This window comes from Anopheles cruzii, chromosome 2 (assembly GCF_943734635.1).
Source record: "Anopheles cruzii chromosome 2, idAnoCruzAS_RS32_06, whole genome shotgun sequence".
NCBI lineage: Eukaryota > Metazoa > Arthropoda > Insecta > Diptera > Culicidae > Anopheles > Anopheles cruzii.
Genome location: NC_069144.1, coordinates 56,434,624 through 56,455,566, shown reverse-complemented (window position 1 = coordinate 56,455,566; position 20,943 = coordinate 56,434,624). Strand labels below are relative to the sequence as shown.

The 20,943-nt window shown below is 49.8% G+C and overlaps 2 protein-coding genes across 2 annotated transcripts in view; both read left to right on the top strand.

Moving 5' to 3' along the window:
• The window catches only part of LOC128267050 (protein bric-a-brac 1-like), a 107,946-nt gene extending 102,054 nt beyond the window's left edge, over positions 1-5,892 (top strand). The window contains exons 4-5 of the mRNA XM_053003842.1: positions 3,873-4,282; positions 4,651-5,892. Coding sequence (XP_052859802.1) covers positions 3,873-4,282; positions 4,651-5,892 — 1,652 coding nt within the window. The remainder of the gene's footprint in view (positions 1-3,872; positions 4,283-4,650) is intronic.
• A 7,921-nt stretch (positions 5,893-13,813) lies between these two features.
• On the top strand, positions 13,814-18,806 carry LOC128267049 (serine/threonine-protein phosphatase 6 regulatory subunit 3). Its single transcript, XM_053003841.1, has 14 exons — positions 13,814-13,870; positions 13,956-14,035; positions 14,121-14,565; positions 14,639-14,786; positions 16,126-16,270; positions 16,358-16,499; positions 16,573-16,691; positions 16,761-16,968; positions 17,036-17,293; positions 17,370-17,410; positions 17,481-17,897; positions 17,982-18,527; positions 18,588-18,663; positions 18,774-18,806. The coding sequence occupies exons 1-14, from the start codon at positions 13,814-13,816 to the stop codon at positions 18,804-18,806; spliced, it is 2,715 nt and encodes a 904-aa protein (XP_052859801.1).
• The last annotated feature ends 2,137 nt before the right edge of the window (positions 18,807-20,943 follow it).

Below are 20,943 nucleotides of genomic sequence, written 5' to 3'. Positions count from 1 at the left end.
TACATTAGTAAAGTAACATTGTCATTACAATATTCATAATATTAATTATTTATGACATTGTACACGCAATATTTATTTGTAATTTGCCTTACCGCGTCTGGGGTCCCCGCGTGTAATCACGAACACAGTCTAAATGGGCCGGCCGCGTTCAATTGTTAGCAGCCGGCCACACGCAATCCACAGGCCGGCCGGGTTGGCCGGGGCCGCAAAATAAAGAGTTACCAGTACACTATATATAACGCTACACTATCAGTAGGTCCACTGGCCGTGGCCCTTCTCGCTCTCTCTCTCTGGAAGGGCCTAGTGACTCGCCATCAAACATATTATGTTCCCGCCACAGTCGGACCTTCACAAACATGTCATCATTACTTTTCGAGTTTACCTAGACCACCAAAGTAAACACCGAAAAAAAGCGACCCTGTCTTCGTGTGCAACAAAAAGGACGGCGAATGGAGCTTTTAATGCCTCAATTTGTCTGCTCCTTTCTGTTCGGGCGCCCGTGTGTGTGTGTGTCTGTGCGCACTTACGTCATAAAATGACAATCCCCGCACCGTGCCAGTGAATGCACTTTTGAGCCGGGGGACCACCTCACGCATCTCGTTGACGGCCGCGCGCACGTGTCACGGCGATGACGAAATAATGACACAAGACATTATCGTTAGATATTGTCTCTCGGGACCGACGACGACGCAGACGATCATTATTACTCCGTTGTTGGGGTCCGCCGTGTTAATAAGCGCACTAAACGGTGCGGCGGTTCAGTTTTGGGCTTCGGAAATATTTGTTCACCGTTAATAGCCGTACTAGCATTTCGCTGTTTTTAGCATTATTAGCAGCAGCAGCAGCAGCAATGTGGCCTCGAATCCACCCAGCCGCTGATCGGCCGCTCGTTCAAATTATCCCCACCCGATCCCCGACTGCGGTGCATTTCCCACCAGAAACCCTGCGTACGATCGCATCCACCAACACCACGATCGCGGCCGCAACAACCATCGGCCGACCCTGAAGAGCTCGATCAAAATTGCTGCACAATGCACAATGTAGCAATTAGAGATAATAATTGATTACAGTTGAAGGAATATAAATAACGTCGAGCGAGAAGCGATGCGATGCATCCATCTTGTGTGTGTGTGTGTGCGGGGCCACGCAAAGTATGAGAAAAACAGCAAACCCAACAACACCGAGGAGAGCAAAAAAACACACACGACCGCCACATGCACGGGATGCCGCTGCACCGGCGCTGCACCTCACATTGCTGCTGCAGAAGTTATGCAAAGCAACAAAAAAACGGGAATAAAACTCCGAGAAAGATGAGCCACGGCACACCGTGTGTGTGTGTGTGTGCGGCGCACTACGAAAAAGTGTTGAACATCGCTGCTAATGGTGAAGGTTTTACATCCAAACACACCTTCCATCCGCGGCGGCGCGCGGTGTGATGGCGTGATGACAGCTGGACCGGTGGACCGGTGTCGGGCTGACTTAATCGGGCGTTCAATTATCTCGGCCACCTCCCGGGGACTGGGTGTCATTTGTGCACCTAAGGCCGCCGCCCGGTAGCATAATCGCATCGCACGGCTCCGATTGCTGAGTTATGAATAAAATTTATTCCACTTACCAATGCAATGCGAGACGGCCACCGGCGAGGCCACTTTCTTACAGGGCCACCGAGCGTGTACCGGGTCGGTCTACCGGAAAGCTCCATTCCGTTTCCATTACATCAACCGCTACAACACATTTGTGCGTGTTTATTTGACGTGTACATGGTTCTCTGTTTGTAGTCGGCGCCGTGGCTCTGGCCCTGGCCCCAGCCAAGCCCAATTAATTGAGACACCGATAATTAATGTGCGTGGTGCGCTTGAGTGAGACGGGCTTTTATAATGAAAAATGATTAAGTTAAATTGAGGTACTGTATTTTGAAGACACTGTTTTACATGAAAGAAATGCTACAGAAGGATGTATAACATGGCCGCTGGGTAAACATTTAGTTTGTTAAAACCAACATTTTATAAATAACTTAAAACAATGTTTTGCTAATCATGAATGCTATCTAATGCTCTCAAGCAGCCCAATCAATAATCAGACTATTCAATATTCCGCTTTAACAAGCTCACCGAAAGTTGGCGGAGAAATTAAGTTTATGACTCCGCTCGCGGGGCACAAGAGTCGGGTCAGAAACTATCAAACTAGCCAACGGCAAAAAATAACTAATTCCCTCCTCCAACACACACACACACCCTTCGACATCGGATTGAAAATCAAAATCAATCTCCTGTTTTTAAATACTTTTCCCGCTCTCACCGGCCGGATGCGAACGATTTTTCGACGCCACTCGAGCCATTGCCCGATTTGACCGGGCGCTAGGATTTGCTTTTATTCTATTGATGCCACCACCAACCCACCCCTTCGCCAACCGGGCTGGCCGGAATCATAAAGTCCAGGTGACAAACAGACGGGACGGTGGGACCACCTCACAAGTGTCACAAAATCAACCTGCCGCCTGCCCGACCTGATGGTGTTTCCCGATTGTCCCGAAAATAAATTGATGTGTTCCATATCGGCCTCGGCATTGGCTCGGCATGATGTGAGGGGGGTCGTGAGTAGCCCCTGCACCCCCTGGCGCGTGTGTGTGTTAAATAGTTCACCAAAATCATTAATGCAACGTGGCGCTTTTTGAAACAAAATAGTCGGCTCGGCGCAACGACGGTTGGCTTTCACTCGGCGGAGAAAGGGGTGGGTTGATTGGATCGGATCGGAGGCTCCCGAATTCCCGAGAGCCCGAGCAAGCGGGAGAGAGAGGTCAGTGATGGCGGGTGGAGCCACATGTTGGGTGACCGCGCGAGATGTTTGCGGTTTTGTGGTATTTATTCGTTCGTGGCGTGTGAAACTATTTGGCCACCGGTGGGCCCCGTGCCGTGCCGGGGTGCCGTGCGTGATGTTTGCTTTCAGTTTATTGTTCCTGTGCAATAACTTCGCTCCCTGCTCGCTGCTGCCGATGAATTTTTAAACATGTGAACCTCCCCGTGCTTCGCCATTTATTGAACCCGGCCGGACGGCCCGAGAAGAAAATCGTCCTTTCGCAACAACAACGAAAAAAACAACATCGGCGGCCACGCGCCCCCGAATCTGGCTCTGGCTGGCTCGGTGCTGCATAATGCATTAAACACGTCACGCGGTGTGGCCACCACGTGCACGCCACCACCACGGCCGGGGCGGACGCGAAAGCATGCAAAAGAAGCGTCACGGCATTATGATTTCATGACTTTAATTCGGCTAATGTGTCAAAAGCTTGGCACTTAAGCCGAATTTCGCTGCACGCGTCGTCCTTTGTTGCGCTGTGTGTGTGTGCGTGGCCGAGAACCGGCCGCCGCCCGTGTTGGCGCCTTTCTTTTCGCCTTTTTTCCTGCGCGAGTTTTTATTGTTTCACCGGCGGCGCGGTTTTCTTCATTCTCCATTAACATTCATTGGCTCGTTTCGATTCATGTTCGTTTTGTTTTTTTGGAGGGTTGACTTTTTGCGATCATCTCGTTTTTGACAACCGATTGACTTTCGGTTTGCTGTTCGGCGGTCCGTTTTTCCGTGGCATGTGGAGTTCCTTTTTTCTTTTTGGGCGTGTGTGGTTTTATGTTCCCGCATAACGCATTACCGATTTATGCGAACTCCTTCGTGGGCTATTATTTGTACCTCTCAATCACACCTGGGGAGCCGAGAGTAATTAATTGAACGGTAGTTACTTTCGCGTCGGAAGTCAAAGCTCTGTCGGTCGGTCGGTCCGATTGTAATTATTCATTTCTGGGTGTTTTATGGTAATTAACAACCAAACCAAACACACGGGGTTATTAATCGCTTCGCTTTGTCGCTCTGTCCCGTTCCAGCGGAAAGTTACCAATACCAGCTGCAGTCGATGTGGCAAAAGTGCTGGAACAGCCAGAACCTGATCCATCACCTGCGCTTTCGCGAGCGCGGCCCACTGAAGTCCTGGCGCCCGGAAACGATGGCCGAGGCCATCTTCAGCGTGCTGAAGGAGGGCCTGTCGCTGTCGCAGGCCGCCCGCAAGTACGACATCCCGTACCCGACGTTCGTCCTGTACGCGAACCGCGTCCACAACATGCTCGGCCCGTCGATCGACGGCGGAACGGATCTGCGGCCGAAGGGACGCGGCCGGCCGCAGCGCATCCTGCTCGGCATCTGGCCCGACGACCACATCAAGGGCGTCATCAAGAGTGTCGTCTTCCGCGATGCCAAAGAAATGAAGGAGGAGCCCATGATGTACGGAAGACACTCTGTAAGTAGCGGCCACCGCCGGCGCACGCCGGTTCTCCACGGGGAATGGTTGCACGTAACACTACCACAAGCGAACGGCAGGCAGCAGACTAACCAAACCAAACATTTTTGTTGACTCCTTTTTCTATGTTTTCATTTGGTGTTTGTACTTTCTTCGCTTTCTGTTGCTTATTATTGCTACTCTTTGCCCTCTTATTCTATTTAGTTTTAGTATTCTCGCCAATTATTCGATGGCACTGTAGTTTAGAGAGGCACTCTCGCGGTGCCCTTTGTATCTAAATTAAGACAACCAACGTACAACCATCCCCCCATGCGATGACGTGTTTTCAATTTATGCTTCTTTTTTAGTAATCTGTCGGATCCTTCCAGCCTTTTCCCTTTCAAGACAACAACCCCCTGAGCTACCCGTCGAGCGCCCCGAACGGCCAGCTGTCGGCCGCCGGTGCCGCCGCCGTCCCGGACGGCATGTCGCAGGACGCCCTCACGGCGGCCACGGTGGCGGCCGTTCGGCAGCAAATGTGCAACATGGTGGCCGCCGCCCAGCACCACCCGGATGCGGCCAACCTGGTGGCGGCCGCGTCCGGCTTCAATCTGCCGTCCCACTGTGCTACCCCGTCAAGCCTCAGCATCCACCCGTCGGCTGCTTCGGCCGCCGTAGCTGCGGCTGCCGCAGCCGCTGCGGCCGGTTCCGGTGGCTCCGGTTCATCCGGTGCCATCCCCGTTCCGAAGATCGGTTCCCCGGCCGTACCCTCGTCCGCCGGTCTCGGTGGCGGTAGTGCTGGTGGCGGCGGTTCGGGAGGCATTCCAATGCCACGCCTCGGATCGCCGGCGGGCGGTCAGACGAAGGATCACGATCTACACCACGGCAGTTCGCCACTGTCGCGCGGAACGCCCCCCGGTGGCCGGACAGGAAGTGGTGGCCGGTCCGGGGCGGAACAGGGCAGCCGCCCGTCTCTCCAAAGCTCGTCCACGTCCGTCAATCACGTTCACCATCAAACTCACCACCAAACTCACCACCATCACCAGCAACAACAACACCACCAGCATCAGTCCCAGCACCAGCAACAGCAGCAACAGCAATTTTCCCACCACCATCACCAGCCCCACCACGGCCACCACCCGCTGGCCCATCTGGTCGGGTCGGCAGCCAGTTCCGGGGGTCTCAGCATAACGAAGCTCGGTTCGCCCGGCTCGGCGCACGATCTGCGCATCAGCAGCAGCCCGCAGGACGAGAGCCCGCTCGCGTCCCCGATCGGTGGCCTGGCACTCGAGCCAGCCGTCAACCTCGCCCTCGGAGCCGCCGGCCGCCAGACGCCCGACGACGGGTGCCGCAGCCTGGTGCCGCCACCGTACCGCAGCAAACCACCGTCCCGGGGAGGAGGAGGAGGCGGAAGTGCCGGGTACGGTTCGTGCGGCGGTGCGTCCCCGCCGCGCCCCGAGCATCTTTTCCAGGATCCGGACATTGCGGCGCTCGTGGCCAACACGCGCATCTGCCCGCCGTCCCGGGCCGCCAGCACCATCACGACCACCACCACCGAGTACCGGGAGGCATCCGTGCGGCCGCCGACCGCCATCAAGGTCGAACCGCTGGCCGAGTGCCGCGGTGACTAAGTCCCGCGGCGCCTTCCGCACTTTCCGCGCTTTTTAAGTTAAACCATTCAAACTATGTGATATATTTAAAGCGAGAGCGGCCACCCCTGCGGGACCCCGCACATCCGAATTAATCCTTGGCGCACTGCACAACCCTTCCATCGCCAGGCGCAGACAGTGCGGCGGCAGTAACAGTATTTATTGGCGACGGACGGCGCGTTTGTCTTAAAGGAGGGCTGCGGAAGCGAAGAAACGATCACCGAGCAGATCACCGTGCAATATGATACGCCCTGCAACACACACACACAGCATACAGGGGCGGGCTAGGAAACCTATAGAATAGATTTGACGGAATTACAACATTCCAGCCGGCGCCCTGAGGCCGCCGGAAGAAGTCGTCATTGCAGAAGAAGGGGATAAGACTCAGTCACACCACTTAACCGGGCTCTCCGGGCAACTAAAGCTAGCAAACACGGGCGCTAAACCGAATCACGGAAAACGAAGATCGGCAAGGACGATAAGTAACTAACCACCAACAAAGAGAAGAGTGTACAAAGCTAAACTTTTAACCAATACCTACGGAAGTGGCTGGCTACTAACTACTGTCGGGCTCCGTTAGACCGGCCTCAGAAGATCAGAGCTTCGAGCCAGAGAATTTGAGAGCATTTTCTATATTAGCAAACAAATGCCAAATTTCGGACCTTAAACATGAAGTGGAAATTCGGGGAAAACTCACACGAACGGTCGTGAAGGACAAACTTGGAAGCTGGCCCCAGACGTTCTGACCTGGCAGCAACCTCGGAACAGAGTTTAACGTTTCTGTTACAGTTTGTGTTTTAATTTTTCAAGTGCGTTTCATGGCGGCCGCGCCACTGTGAGTGCTATCGAACGTTTCTTGTAAGCGGTCGGCAACAAAATCCCAACCAAAATAAACGGAAGGAACAACCGGAACACCGGTAAAATCAAGCGTACGCAAAGCTACTGAAAACATTGACCAACCAAAGCCAGTAGCGCAAGTGAGAAAATGGAAGCGGAAGGAAACCAATCGAACGGACGGACGACGACACGACGCGAAGGCGGACAAGCATTTTTGGGCAGAACTGCTCTCCTCCCTTTTGATAGCCTCTTACACCGAAGCGTTCCCGCAACACCGCAGACCACCCTCCCGTAGCACGGCGTGTGAAGATACAAACCCTCGAGAAAACACACACAAACCCTTTCGGCAACTATTTCAGGAAACTAAGTTTAGGCAAGAAACGAAAGAGAGAGAGAGAAAGAAATAAACAATTTAGGAACGTAACAAAACGCGCGAACAAAAACCCCATTTTCGGCCAATGTGTTCAATGAGAAACAAAAACAAAAACCAAGCGTAAACTAAGCAACGTTGAGATGAAATTGCAACAAAATTTAACAAAATTTTATGAGAAAATTAAACAAAATTATTACCAGAGAGAGAGAAGAGAGAAATCTATAGTAGATGAAAGTATATTTAGAATGTGCGAGGAGAGAGCGGACGACAGTGCGAAAAATCGGAAAAACGAGAGAGTGAGAGAGTAACCGCAACCGAAAGCGAGAGAGCAGGAGAGAAATTTTAAAGAGAAAAGTGCCTTCCACTTCCTTTTATGAAGCGTAAAACAAAAGTAAAAACCCCGCGCCGGGAAAAAAGCGGTGAACTGAGGGAGAAAGAACGAAACAAATAGACAAACAAAATGAAACGAAATCACTTGTAGTTGTTAGTTTTATAGTGAAAAAAGAAAAACAAAATTAACCTTTTTGGCAAAGAGAGAAACTCTACGTATCTAAAAAAAAGAACGGTAAAATTGAATTTTTGTTTCCTCTTCTGGTGTAAAGCTTTCGGTTTCTAGTTTCGTTTGCTGTTCTGAGCACAGGGAAAGAGAGAGAAAGAACGCTGAAAGGCGAAGCAATCTACGTGACAAACTCTGTATCCGAGTAGATCCGAGCAACTCCAAAGCAATAGACCGGAGTGCATTGCAAACCAAACCACGCTACGTAAAGTTTCGATTCAGTAACACCGTTCAATCCAAAGGGCGTTCCCGATACACTTTGGAAACACAACACTGTGAGCGATGGCAGAGGGAATAATTGAAAACACACGCACAATTGTTGCCCATCCTTATCATTTTCAAACAAAAACTAAAAACGGATAAATGCAAAGTGGCAAAACTAAAGAGTCGAAGAGTGTGGCAAAGATAAAGAAGCAAAACCTACAGCCACGAAGCTTTGGAAGATTGCTTCCTGCGACAGAATTCCAAAAAAGGTAGATTTCCGATGACATTCAATGGCTAAATTTTATATTACGCTTGACGACTTGTTTCATTCTGTACCAACTCAATCAAACAATGCTATTCAAATGGCGACACATCAACTACTGAGACACAGACAAGAAAAAAGAAGAAGAACAAACACAAGCAGAAACCAAGTTAAAAAAACATTGTCGTATACGAAAACCAAAAAGTAAAAACTAAACCCACAAATGTGACGAGGAGGAAGAAGGTAAGAAAGTTTCCCATTTTCGTTTCAACTCGTCGGTGCCGCCGGCCCCGAATAGCAATAGGGCTTTGTGTTGTGAAGTATATGATCTCATTAACGAAACCAAGGGCCCCGAGAAGACGCGCAGATCGCGGGGCCGAGGATGAGCTTTCTGCGGATCGCGCCGACCCGAAGCATGTTCCGAAGCATCACAATGAGCAACAAACAATATTAGCTAAAATCTTAAACGTATGTGTACAATGGACTAGAAATACTTAATGCTGGAGCAAGGGGAAAATATTCGTCCACCCGGGCACAGCGGCACATAGCAAACAGGGCGCCAAAAACCATCGAGAGTGGATCCGGCAGCATTATTGAATGGATTTATATTGACCCGACTGTGGAACACAGGGAATAACAAGGATCGCTCGTGGTCAGGCCGTTGCGCAGCGCTCGAACACCGGAACTTCCTTTGGTTGATGCAGTTCCATTTTCAGTTCTCTAGTTCTCCCAGGAAAAAAAACAAGCAAAAATAGTCAAACAATCAACCTATAGAATGGCCTCACACACACGAGCAAAGGGAAACTACGCGACGATACGGCGCAACAGGCGCAACTGTTTAGCAACTGCGAAACTAGCGAAAACCAACAAACCAAGTCATCACGATAGTAAACCAACGTACTAAAACAAACATGCTGTAGGTTAATAATTTTCTAGGTTAATTTAAATGAATCACCACACCATTCACACTACAATAGACTAACGGAATGCAGGACGAGGAGAGTAATCAATCGGATAACCTGGCCAGATCCGGCACGCATCGGAGCGGGAAATAGCAAAAATGTAGCACATAAGCGAATGGTCAGCAGCCTCACCCACTAGGTCACAACCTCCTCCACCATCCTCGCCCCTGTCTCCCGTCTCTTCCTTCGAGCCGAACTCACTCACTGACCCTTCCCATGTACAAACGTTATAATAACCAATCAAAAACAACAAACGAACATCAACCGGTAAAGAGATGCTACTACCTAGTAATTGTTTAGTATACTGTTTTTTTTTTATTGAATTTCCTATGCTTAGTACTCCCCACGGGGTTTCTGTCCTATTTGTTGAGCTTTGAATGGAGCCCTCTTTTTAACGCACTTTTAACTGGGTTTTACAAGTGGCATACAGCAGTGGGGGTGAACATTTTTTTATCTATGAGTTATTTATTAAATCCAACCAACCTTACGTTAGCGCGATTACTAGCAACAAAATATAGTAGACAAGAGTCCTAGAGCGAGGCAAGAGCGCGATGGTCACACATCCGCAGCCTTACTTCCGGGCCCCCTTAATGTAAACGAGGCAGAGAACACACGGCACGGGGGAGGAAGGCATTGGAAACCAATTCACCGTTCGCCCCTTTGCATACGCCTCCCCACATCTCGATGATGATGATAATGATGCTAAATGGATTTATTTATGTGTCTGTTGATTTTTATTTTCTAATGCTTAAGTTATTATATATTTTTATCGGAAAATCTTTATATACCAACCATTTTCTTCACGTGCTTCAGCAGGCGCGAAGCGAACGGTGCAAGTGAAGCAAAAATCGGACATCCTACTCATCCGAAGGATGCGACTATTTTTACGATGCAAAGCGGGGCACGTTGTGCAGGGAGGTGAAGGCGGAACCGAGCGCCTATTTGGGAAGAATAGGTTAAACGGCGGAAACATGCGATTCCATAGCGCGCCACCGACCCACCGGGCGGGGGCGGAAATGCAAAATGTTTAAAACAAATCACAACCAATCAAACCTAACAAAACCGAAAATGCATCTACAAATCAGCAGCAGCAGCAAGATTCGACCTTCGCGGTAGACTCAAACACACAAACAGAAAAAAATACACACACTTTATCATAATCATTAGTTGGCTATTTGTCACAGTGTACCAATTTATTCGATATGAAATATAGTTTAAAAATACAACAAGTTGCATTCCGGGGTATGTTTTGTTGCCGATGTGAGAAAGAATGTTTGAAAAATACAAACAGGTTTATAATCTTACATGCTGCAAAATGCTGGTTTTCGCCATGTGTTTATGCTCAGTTAATTTAAATAATCACACATTTCGGTGCAATAGAAAAAGACTATATCCAACCCTTTGATGCGTGCACATCACGTACAGATGGCGCTGCCATCGTTGAGCTTATAAAGCTGCCGACGAACAATACTGCCGCTGCCGACGGTCAAAAAACATTGCTTAGTATTATTAAATAATCTTCTAGCGTGAAATGCAATCGATTAACATCAGAATATCCGCTTTCATCAAATTTCCATCTCATGGTTTCGATATCCTTTTCCGATGCTTTCGCAGCAGTGTTGCACAACCCTGCAACGCATCTGACAGCGGAAAATGACAGCTGGCGGTGGTTTTTCCTGTTTTTCCTCTCTCTTTCATTGTGTTGCTCCCGACTGGTTCCATTCGGAGCACTATTCGTCCGCTGTTCCACCATTTTATTTGGCATCGAAAAAATCGGCAACGAAACGGCAGGAATCGCCGTCGAGCATCGCAACCCGTACGCGTTGCACAACGTGTGCCGAACAGGTACCTCCGCCGTTTCTAGGGGTCTCCTTCTAGTGGTTCTTCGGAGCGCCTTGTCACCGTGGTGCCGACAATGACTCACTCGACCGAACCAGTACGATTGTGTGTTTTGTGCTTCACAACCTCATCCGTGCGCCTGTGAAGGACGGGTATTTTGGCAAAGACAAGTTCGATCTGCGATCCCGGCGGCGGCGGCAGTCATCGGCACCTTCCGGTGGGTTGGTCGGAACGGTGCCCGTTCTATGTTCGCCCGTTCTGGCAGTGTGCCGAGATCCGTGTTGGTGTTCGTTGGTCGTGTGATATCGGCCCCCTCGACGGGCCACCAGAAATTCATTCATCATTCTTGCCACACAACACTGCTCGCGTGTTGCTTTCGGATGTGTGTGACCATATCCATCGGGAAAATGTGCGTAAATCCTGTGTACCGGACTGCTGGTTGGTGGTCCCCGTCGTCGTCGTCACGGCATACTTAGTGTTCTTTCGTGCAGTTAGCGGAACGGTCGACACCGTGCTTCATTCAGATCTAGTAAGCCACGCTCGCGATTGGGAAGTGAGAACGTAGTTCAATCAACAACGTGAAGGATCCGTTCCCCGATAACCTCAAAATACTGCCCCCGTATGGCCAGCACTCCTCACTTGCCGGCCACCCAAGTGTCTGACATGTGCGTGTGTGTGTGATGTTTTTTCCTTTTATCTCTAGCTCATTTTCTAATTTTTCTAGCACTGCATTTAGTACTTCGCCATCGTCATTCGTCTTCTCTTATCACGCCTTAACCACGGCTGTGGCCTAGTGTGTAGAGTGCGGTGTTGTGTGAGTCGGTGTGACTGCGGCGTACAGCCAGAGGGGTGAGCGCGGCGCGGCGTACAGGGCATCGCTGCCTCCCAGCCTTCCTTCGCCCTGCGGTTGTGCGTGGTGTGTGCGCTGAGCGAAACGAAAATAAAGTGCAAAAATAACGAAAGCAACAAAACAGAAAAAAACAACGGACCGATACGGTAGATAACCGTTCCCGTGTGTCGTTCGTCGGTGTAGTTGTGCGGCGACAGAGCGGACAACCTTCGAAAATCCTGCGACCTGCGTTGTGGTGTGGAGGGTCTCTAGTTCGAATCATTATTGGCCACGATCACCGGCGCCGCCACAGAACATCCGTCACACGGGTGCCAGAACGCGCAACGTCAGCGATTGTCCTTCTCTCGTCACCGCGGGCACATTGGATCGAGACGTGTCATCGGGTGTGCGATCCTCGAACCCACCCCGCACGCACACACACTCCGTCCCAGCCCTCCCCGGTGTTCTGGCAATCGTGCGCTCGACAAACCCGTCACGCTTCCGGTTCCGTTTCCGATTCCCCGCCCTGTGGATGTGTGCGGATGTGCAATATCTGTGATCATTTTAAGGTAAGCCCGGGATGGTGAAGGGTGAGAGCAACATTGCGTAGCATTCCGAGGCATTATCCGCTCATTGTCGGTGCTTCTTGTCTTTCTGCCGCAAGCAGACACGCTTCTCATAATCGGTTCCGGTCGGTAGGCGCGGCTCGGGTGTAAAACGGGGCACTGGCACTGGCATCGCTTTACGGGACCGTGAACCACAAAATTATGAAATGTTTCTACGAGCAATCGGCAGAAAAGTTATGTTAAACCATTCCTCACCGGGTTGCTACGATGCTGGTTGGAGTGTTGCTGAGCGCGCGGCGCCTACTTCAAGATGGACGATGGACTACTTACCCCCTTTCGAAACACCGTGCTCGGTGTAGCGAAGGAATTTCGTTGGCCGTTAAATGATTGAAAATATGTGTCCCCGCGCCATTCCGAAGCATAGCCAGAGAAGAACCTATAGAAGAAAATCAAGTGGACATGACGTCACGAACCGACGGGGAACCGGCAGCGGCGGTACGGACTCTGCTGCTCCTCTTGCTTATCACGTTGGCTGTGAACGATTGCCGTTTTGACAGTTTTTTGTTTCCGCTCTCGCCGGTCCTAAAGATCGGTGGCCTACGGGGACGGTGGACGGCGGCCTATGTTTAAAAATACATGAAACACCCCTTAACAACGACAGGTCGGCGCTCTCGATTGGGATGATCACGAACCCGAAGACAAGTGGCTCCCAAACGAGGTGCCCCCTGAGCACTGACCCCGTACGCCCGACGCCTTGAATATTATGGCGGCAGCCAGATGCTGCGGAGAGATCTGTTCATCTTTTGTCGCACCGCTACCAACTGGGGCCTTTCATTCATTACTCTCGTTCGCGCGACGTTCGACTCTATTCAAAATGATAATCATTTACTTGATGGTCCTCTTTGCCTGTCGTTACAGTGCTGTGTTATCGTACGCCGTTTGCAGAAGAGCGACGGAATCGTGTCTCGATTGTGAAAGACGGTCTGCAAATCAATCACCTCAAGGTGAACTGGTGGCATGTGAACGCACAACCGACCGTGTCAGCATACGCCTGTGGCCTATCATCGTAAAAGCCCTCCCCCAAAAAGATTAAAAAAACCGTACTCACCTCAGAACGGGAGAAGAACGTTTTAGAAGACCCAGGAAGAACTACCACGCCCCCCGTAGGAAACAGTCCCATTTTATGCGAAGGATTTGGGAAGTACAGGCGCCAAAGAATCATCCGAAGTGCTGCACCTCACGCGGTTGAACGCCCCAAGCGTCGCTTCCGGGTTTGCTGCTGAACGGAGCGTAAGATCATTCGGATTCAGCAGATCATTGATGTTATGTTTGTCGCTATCATCCAACACGTCTGCCTTAACCAGTGAACAGAGAACGTACGACGTCGCAATCAAAAACCGTTAGCTTTTGCAGCTTACATCTCGGCTTAGTCAGTGTTTTCGCACAGCGAGAGAATTAAACGACGATACAACAAAATGTTTTGGGACATGCAAAGTACACAGTCGAACATCGACACACTGCTTAGCAAAGAGGTAAGTGTGGGCGAGTGGCCACGGACACGACACGATCCAACCGATCGATCGGATTCAACTGCATAGGTTCTTCTTCGTTTTTCAGGGTCTAACCCTTGGGGATGTGCTGGAGTACGAAAACGTTCTGCAAGAATGTAAGAGTCAAAATCCGAAGCTGTTACAATAGTAAGTCTCCGTTCCTGGGGGAAGGAAGTACAAGCATTCGCGCTCAGCCAGTAATCGCGGACATTTCCCCTTCATCCTTTTGCAGCTTAAATCGCACCGAAGTGTTCGATGCACTGATCGATCTCATCATTCAGGAACCGGCCGCCAACGTTGACGATAATATACGCTTCATGCATTCCAACACGGCATGCGAAATACTTACCAGTGATGTACCGTCCTTCAAGACGCACCTCGTCGAGAATCAGAACTTCCTCAACAAGCTGTACAGCTTTCTCACCAAGGAACCGCCGCTCAATCCCCTTCTGACGTCGTTCTTCTGCAAAACGTTCGGCATGCTGATCACGAAGCAGAACGAGCAGGACTACTTTTCCTACAAATCCGTGTGCCTACAAGTATTAGAGTTTATCAAGTCGAAGAAAGGTTTCCTGCCGACGGTACTGAAGCACTTCGGCAACCAGGTCATCAGCGATCTGCTCCTCTCGCACATCACCGACATCGACGATACGGAACTCAAGTCGGAACTGCTTCAGGTGAGCCAAAGCCACAGGTTGGCAAAGCCATGGGAAACCTAGGTTCTTAACGAACGTTTTTGTTTTCGCGCAGTGGCTCAACGAGCAACAACTGGTGGCTGAAATCATAGGCTTACTTAAGCAGCGCGGTCAGGTGCAGAAACACTACAACGTGGCCCAGTTTCTGATAGAGCTCATCAAGATCACGCGATGTAAGCGCCAGAACGAGCGCCAGGACAGAGGTTAGTCTCGTGATTTCCTCGCACCGGTTAATCATTTCCTTCCCTCACCCGCCAAGCTCGAACCAACCTCGACCGGTCCGGGAGATGTTAGAGTGGTTTGATTTGAGTTTTATGTTTTCCGGTTCCAAGAATCGACTATCTTTTTCTCTCCTCACGATTGGCGTTCTCATGTGTGTGTTTCGTACGTTTTGCTTTCGTTTGCTTCCATTCTGTATCCTTTGTTTATGGTCTTAATCACGGTTCTGTCGTCCTGTGTCGTCCTGTTTAACATCTTGCTCCCCGGTCCTCTTTTTCTTTCCCCTCTCTCTGTTTTTGATCGCTCACCTGCTCACTTTTGCAACATTGCACCCCTCCGTGATTAACGCAATGCAAATGTTATTACATTTTACTAACTACTAATCATACCACACGCGGTCGGTGGTGGATCAAAATTTTACGCTAAAAACAAACGACCAATACCGCCCAAAAAAACCGGGAATCTCGCGATCGCGAAGAGGGAACGTACAAGGTTCAAAGCACTTGCAAGCGGATTGACAATCTGAAATCGAAATTGCTCCCAAACGAGCTGAAAGACGTTTTCAACTTTAACCTAAGCCGTACGATACCGTCGATCTTGGGCAAGATCTCGTCGCGCTTCCAAGGTAATTGATCGCTCGTGTGGTACCCACACACACACACACACGCGGGCCACTCGAACCACCCATAATATTATTCACATTCCGAATGCATTCATGAAGGACGCGTTGAGAACATCTTTTATTGCTCTTTCCGATTTGGCCCCCCGATTTAGCCAGCCGCAACCGCAAAGCGCACCCGTTCCCGTTTGTTGTCGCTTGTTGGTGCCTTATTTGTTTTAATGTTTTGTTCCTTTTTAGCGATTGTTTGGGGATTGCCCGTTTGAGTTAACTTTAGACATGGTTGAAACAGGTTCTCTCATTCAGTGCACCACTATTTAGTTCAGTCTCTAGAGCTTGTTGTTGCTACGACCCCACTATCTGTAGTTGATGTAAATACGGTGATCTCTTCACTACTGACTTTTACTGATCCGCCCGTGATCGCTGTAGTTCGGTATGGCCGTAAACGATCTTTTACGCTCTAGCGAAATAGTTATTGCATTCCGTTATTAGCTTTCCTTCCTCTAGCTTTGCCGCAAAGTTGCACTTTTGTTGGCTTCGTTTGTTCCATCCGTTCATTTGTCACGGTTTGTGTTTGTTTTATCTTTTTGCCCACCTTTTCCTAGTTGTTAATTTTTCATATGCCAAAGACCGTTCGTCAGATGATACATCCTTCGACGCGATTGTGATCACGTATCTGTCTCCACTTGTCTGCCTTATTCCAGTTACGGTGGATCCTATTTTGAATACGCTGGAAAACGATATTACAACGAAGCTTCTGCTGGATGTTATCCTCGAGGAAAACGGCGAAGAAAGTGCAATTGTGGCAGGAATACAGATTATTTTGCGATTGCTAGAGAATACAATAATGTAAGTGCGCTACTCGTCTCGTCGTTGTCGTCGTCGGTGTTGGCTCTTAATAGGGTTGTCTCTTTGTTATTTTGTGCCACGTAACAGCCAAGAGCCCGTATCCGACACCGCCCTGCAGATGGTGATTGACGCTGAAAAAGAGCATCACGATTTGGTCGTGAGTCGATTGATCGGCGTTATCCAGTCACGAGTCGGGGACTTTGTTGGTATTTTAAACAATCCACCTCCGGTAAGAACAATCCCGACCATCGCACAGTAAACGCCATTACAGTAAACTTCTTTCTGCCCATATTTCCTACCAGAAAGCGGACATTATTTCCACCGTCGGCACACTGTCGCCACCGTTGGGAAATGTGAGACTTCAGATTTGTAATTTATTTACAGTATTAATAGAGACGAAAGATAAAGAGATTATCAGGACGTAAGTTTTCAAAACGGGAACGCCAGCATGGCACGTGCTAACTAATGGGCCATGGGCCACTTTTTGCAGAATATGCGAAACAGAATACTACAACACGTTGCTCAAACTATTCAAGCAATACTGCTGGAACAACTTCCTCCACAGTCGGGTCAGCGTTTGCGTGAACTATGCGATCGGATCGTTCGATCAAGGTGAAGACGGCACCGGCACCGGTGACGATGAAAACGGTGCGTCCGAAACCCAAGCGCCGCTGCTTACCTCAACTTTACAGCGATATGTAAGTGGCCACCCCATGGTTTGAGATCGGTTTGCTGCCGGATTGCCTAAGGTTCACGTGTTTACAGATTGTCCTGGATTGCAAGATCGGTCCGAAACTGATTGACCTGTATCTACACGACAACAAGGAAATGCGTCGGCTCGGCTACATGGGTCATCTAATCGAAATGCTTGACGCACTGGCCACCAGCATGAAACTATCGGAGGAAATCTGTGCCTTAGTACAATCCACACTGAATGAAACCGAGCGTGAACTGTGGTCCACGATAGCGGGAGGCGACGACAACGAACTGGAGAAAACGTTGGCTGTGCAAAAGAGATTCCTGGTACAGGCCAATTTTTTCTGCGCCATAGTGTTGCTTTACATTAACGCGTGATTTTCGCCCTCTCTCTTTTTTTAAGGCAAATTCCGATCCATATCATCACTGCCCGGAGGGACGAAGGTACGAATTGACACACCATCCAGTTGCTCAAGGACGTGATCGTAATCGTGCTGTGATTCCTTACTTTCAGCGAGGTCCGAATGGGAGGTGATTTCTATGGCGTTAATTTCGAACCACCGGATCAGAGCGAGGTGGAGGAGATGCTGCAATCGATCAGCAGTGCGTTCAGCGAGCTTAAGCTAGGCATAGAAAACCCGAACGGAGATGATCCGTGGGATATGTTCGATCCCAACGACGACAAAGACGAAGCGTTCACCCTGGGCAGAACGTCGGAGCTGCCGGACCTCGGGCTGGAGGACGTCGGTGCGGACAATGATGACGCCCCATTCGGTAGCCACCGGAGCGGTGAACCGTTTGGTGATCAACTGCACGCCAACAACAACGACGAGGACGAACACAGTGGGGATCCTTTTGCACCTCTGGCAGAGTCGGCCGATGCAGCACAAAAGTTAGCTTCCAATGAGTTGCTCGCGGACGATAGTTTACTGTAAGTCCAGTCTTTTGAGCTCTCTTCTTGCCATTCCTGTTGGCGCATACTACATCACGCCTTGTTCCCTTCTCTCGTACCCAGCGGACAAACCGTTGGGTTGGATTTCAGGTCTACGCTTGTATCGGCCGGTCTCGAGGAAAGCGATACCGACACGAGCGAAGCGCAACTGTCCGGTCCGATGGACCACAACATCCTGCAGTTCTTGCAAGCGGTCAACGAAGCGGCACCAAACGTGACCGCCACTGCAACCACCACCGCCACCGCTGGCGGGTTAGAGGACAATTTTGCGGATTTCGACACAGTCCTGGGGACGACGAGTGAAGGCAGTTCGCTTGTGTTTGGTGATCCTTCGCTCAACGTTTCACCGTTTGACCCGATCTTCGATCTGAGCACAGTGGACAGTGGCAGTGCTGTGAACGGGCCCGCAGAGTTTGACTTTGACAGTGCGGACATTTTCGATGCCTTGGCGCAGCATTGCTCCGACAGTGGCGCGGCTGCGGAAAAAGATGAACCACAAGCAAAGAACGAGGCAGCTTCGGTGGTGAAGAATGACGAACCAGCCCGAGAGGTGGCCAAAGAAATTGGTTCCGCGAGCGTCGATGAAACCAACGAAGAGAACTCTCAAAGGTACGTAGCGTTGGGTTCAAATGATTACCAGAGTGATTTGATTGTGACATTAATTCGCAGGGAAAACAGGGAAATCTCGGCTTCATCCGAAGAGCCGAAAGTAGAGAATACTGCCGCCGAAGCTACCACTGTCACCGTTGAGCCAAACAACGGAAAGGAACTAGCAGATACTCCACCTGCCAGTTCCGGCCTTCAGGTGGCAGTGGATTCTGAAAGTTCCGAAACGTCTTCGCGCGGCAGTGACAGTGCCAAGCAGCAGCAGCAGCAGCCGGCGAGTGAGTGCAGCGAATCTACCGCCGATGCCGATTCTAGTGGAGTGGCGGACAATTGAGGGTTTGCGAAGGCCGGGCGTTGCCGACGTGACCGGACAACGTCTCGCTCCTGTTCGCAGTCACCCCGACGTTCGATGGCGATGGCGGCGGTGGAAGTCAGTCTACCGAGGCAGCAACAACGCAACCGTCGCCGCCGCCAAAGGCGACGTCAGCGAGTGGCGGCCGCTGCAGCCGTAGCTTCCGTTGCTGTCGAGTGATTTCAATGCCGCTTCCTCCGCGCGGTACAACACTGTGCGGTGACTGCTGTGAACTGCTGTGTGCCACTGGGAAGATTAGAGCCAGATGCCGTTGACGGTAAGAGCCTTTACAAAGCCATACGTGCTAGAGAGCCAACGGTGTGCCCCAGACACTACTCGGAACTCGCTCTACCAGCGATTTGCCCGTTTGTCGGACGTGGCGAGTGAAAACATCCATATGGCGCGACTCATTTGCGCCAATTGGGAGGAGCAACCTTTTCAGTTTTCGCACAATTTTGGTGCCTTTAAAGTCACGTCTTTCGCACGCACACTTTGGATCTATATTTTGACCTGCCCTGCTTGCCATATTTCTTGCCATCTGATGGGAAACTGTTGTTATTGTTACCAATATTACCTCTCTCTCTATTTTTCTCTCTCCCTTTCTCTCCCTCTCTCTCTGTATCTTCTATGCGCGTAGCTTTGCCTTGCTGTATCTACATTAATTTGTCATGTTTCCGTTTTGTAACCAATGACGCCGATTAAGGTTCGGAAGGCGAAACATATCGTCGCTCTGTATAGGCCTTAGTGCACTGTTTTGTAACTTTTGTAGACGACTCTTAGCGCTGTTGGTATTTTGTGTGCACACTAAGCCAAGAACTGAATAAAGAGGAACTGCAATAGCGTTGTTAGTACTTCATCGAGTAACGAACGACAGTAATGCCTTCCTTAAGCTTAACGGTGGAAAGGCGCGGCCCCGCACTGTTCGCGAATGCAAAGACACTTACAGGTGGCAATTTAAATTAAACCGTGCTGTGAAAACCGTAGAGAAAAATGTGCTTTTTTGGTAATCCGTTTTCTAACTGGCACACATGTGGCACGAGCATAGAGAGCTTACGCGTTATCGAATGTGAAACCTTGCGAAAGGAATGCAAATATTAAACCCGGCCGAGAGGTACACACAACACACTACATCGAGCGTGGGGTCGAATGAACCGAGTCTTGAACCCGTTTCGGACAGTAATTCGATTGAAATCTGGCTGAGCAAACAACACGCGTTGCAAGCTACGTTTGCAATAATACATTACAAGAGTGAGTGCGAAAGTCGGCAGCAGCACCGAGGAAATGGGAGGGAAGTTCGTATTTAAGCAAACCAAAACACACTAAACTTATAGATGTCATATCAAAAAGCGGTAATTGCTGAAGTATATAATATTAAGTTGACTAAGATTAAGCGGCAATGACGAGAGCCAGCGATTGTAGCAAAATCCAATCATACGTATATTTATAGGGCAACAGTGACAGTGGCGGGGCATGTCGAAGGGGAAGAAAGTTTGTACCACTGCTTCACGGTTCTCCGCAAAGAGCATGGAGTGAAACTTTTTATTAAATAATCGACACCATCGGCAACAACAACCCAATCCCCCCCAACAGCAAAGGTTCGCCATTTCACTGCAGAACGCGACCGTTCAGTTGCTCACTGCACCGCCGAATTCGTTTCATTTCGTCCTTGCCTTCGTCGATGGCCTTTGGTGGTGTGATGGAAATAGAGTGACCGGGAAACGAGAAGTTTGTTAAGTTGTTTGTTAAGCGTTCTGTTGTAAGACCAAAAAAAACGAAGAAAACAAAGAGAAATGACTTACTAAATCAAAATGATGATCAAACGTACAATACTTTATTTAAATTCGTTCACAAGTTTGGTGCTACCGACCGAGAGAGACGGCCGACCGAGGGAAAGTTTAGTTCAATAGCACACACACAAAGCACAGATACCGCAACACGCAACATCGCAACCGTAATCATATTCGTCCAGACTGTTGTACAGTTTTGTTCCGTTAGGATAAGGGATGGTACCGGACGCTGATGCGTTTTGTGCGGTAGCGGTGGGCCCAAAGATGCTGGTCAAAATTT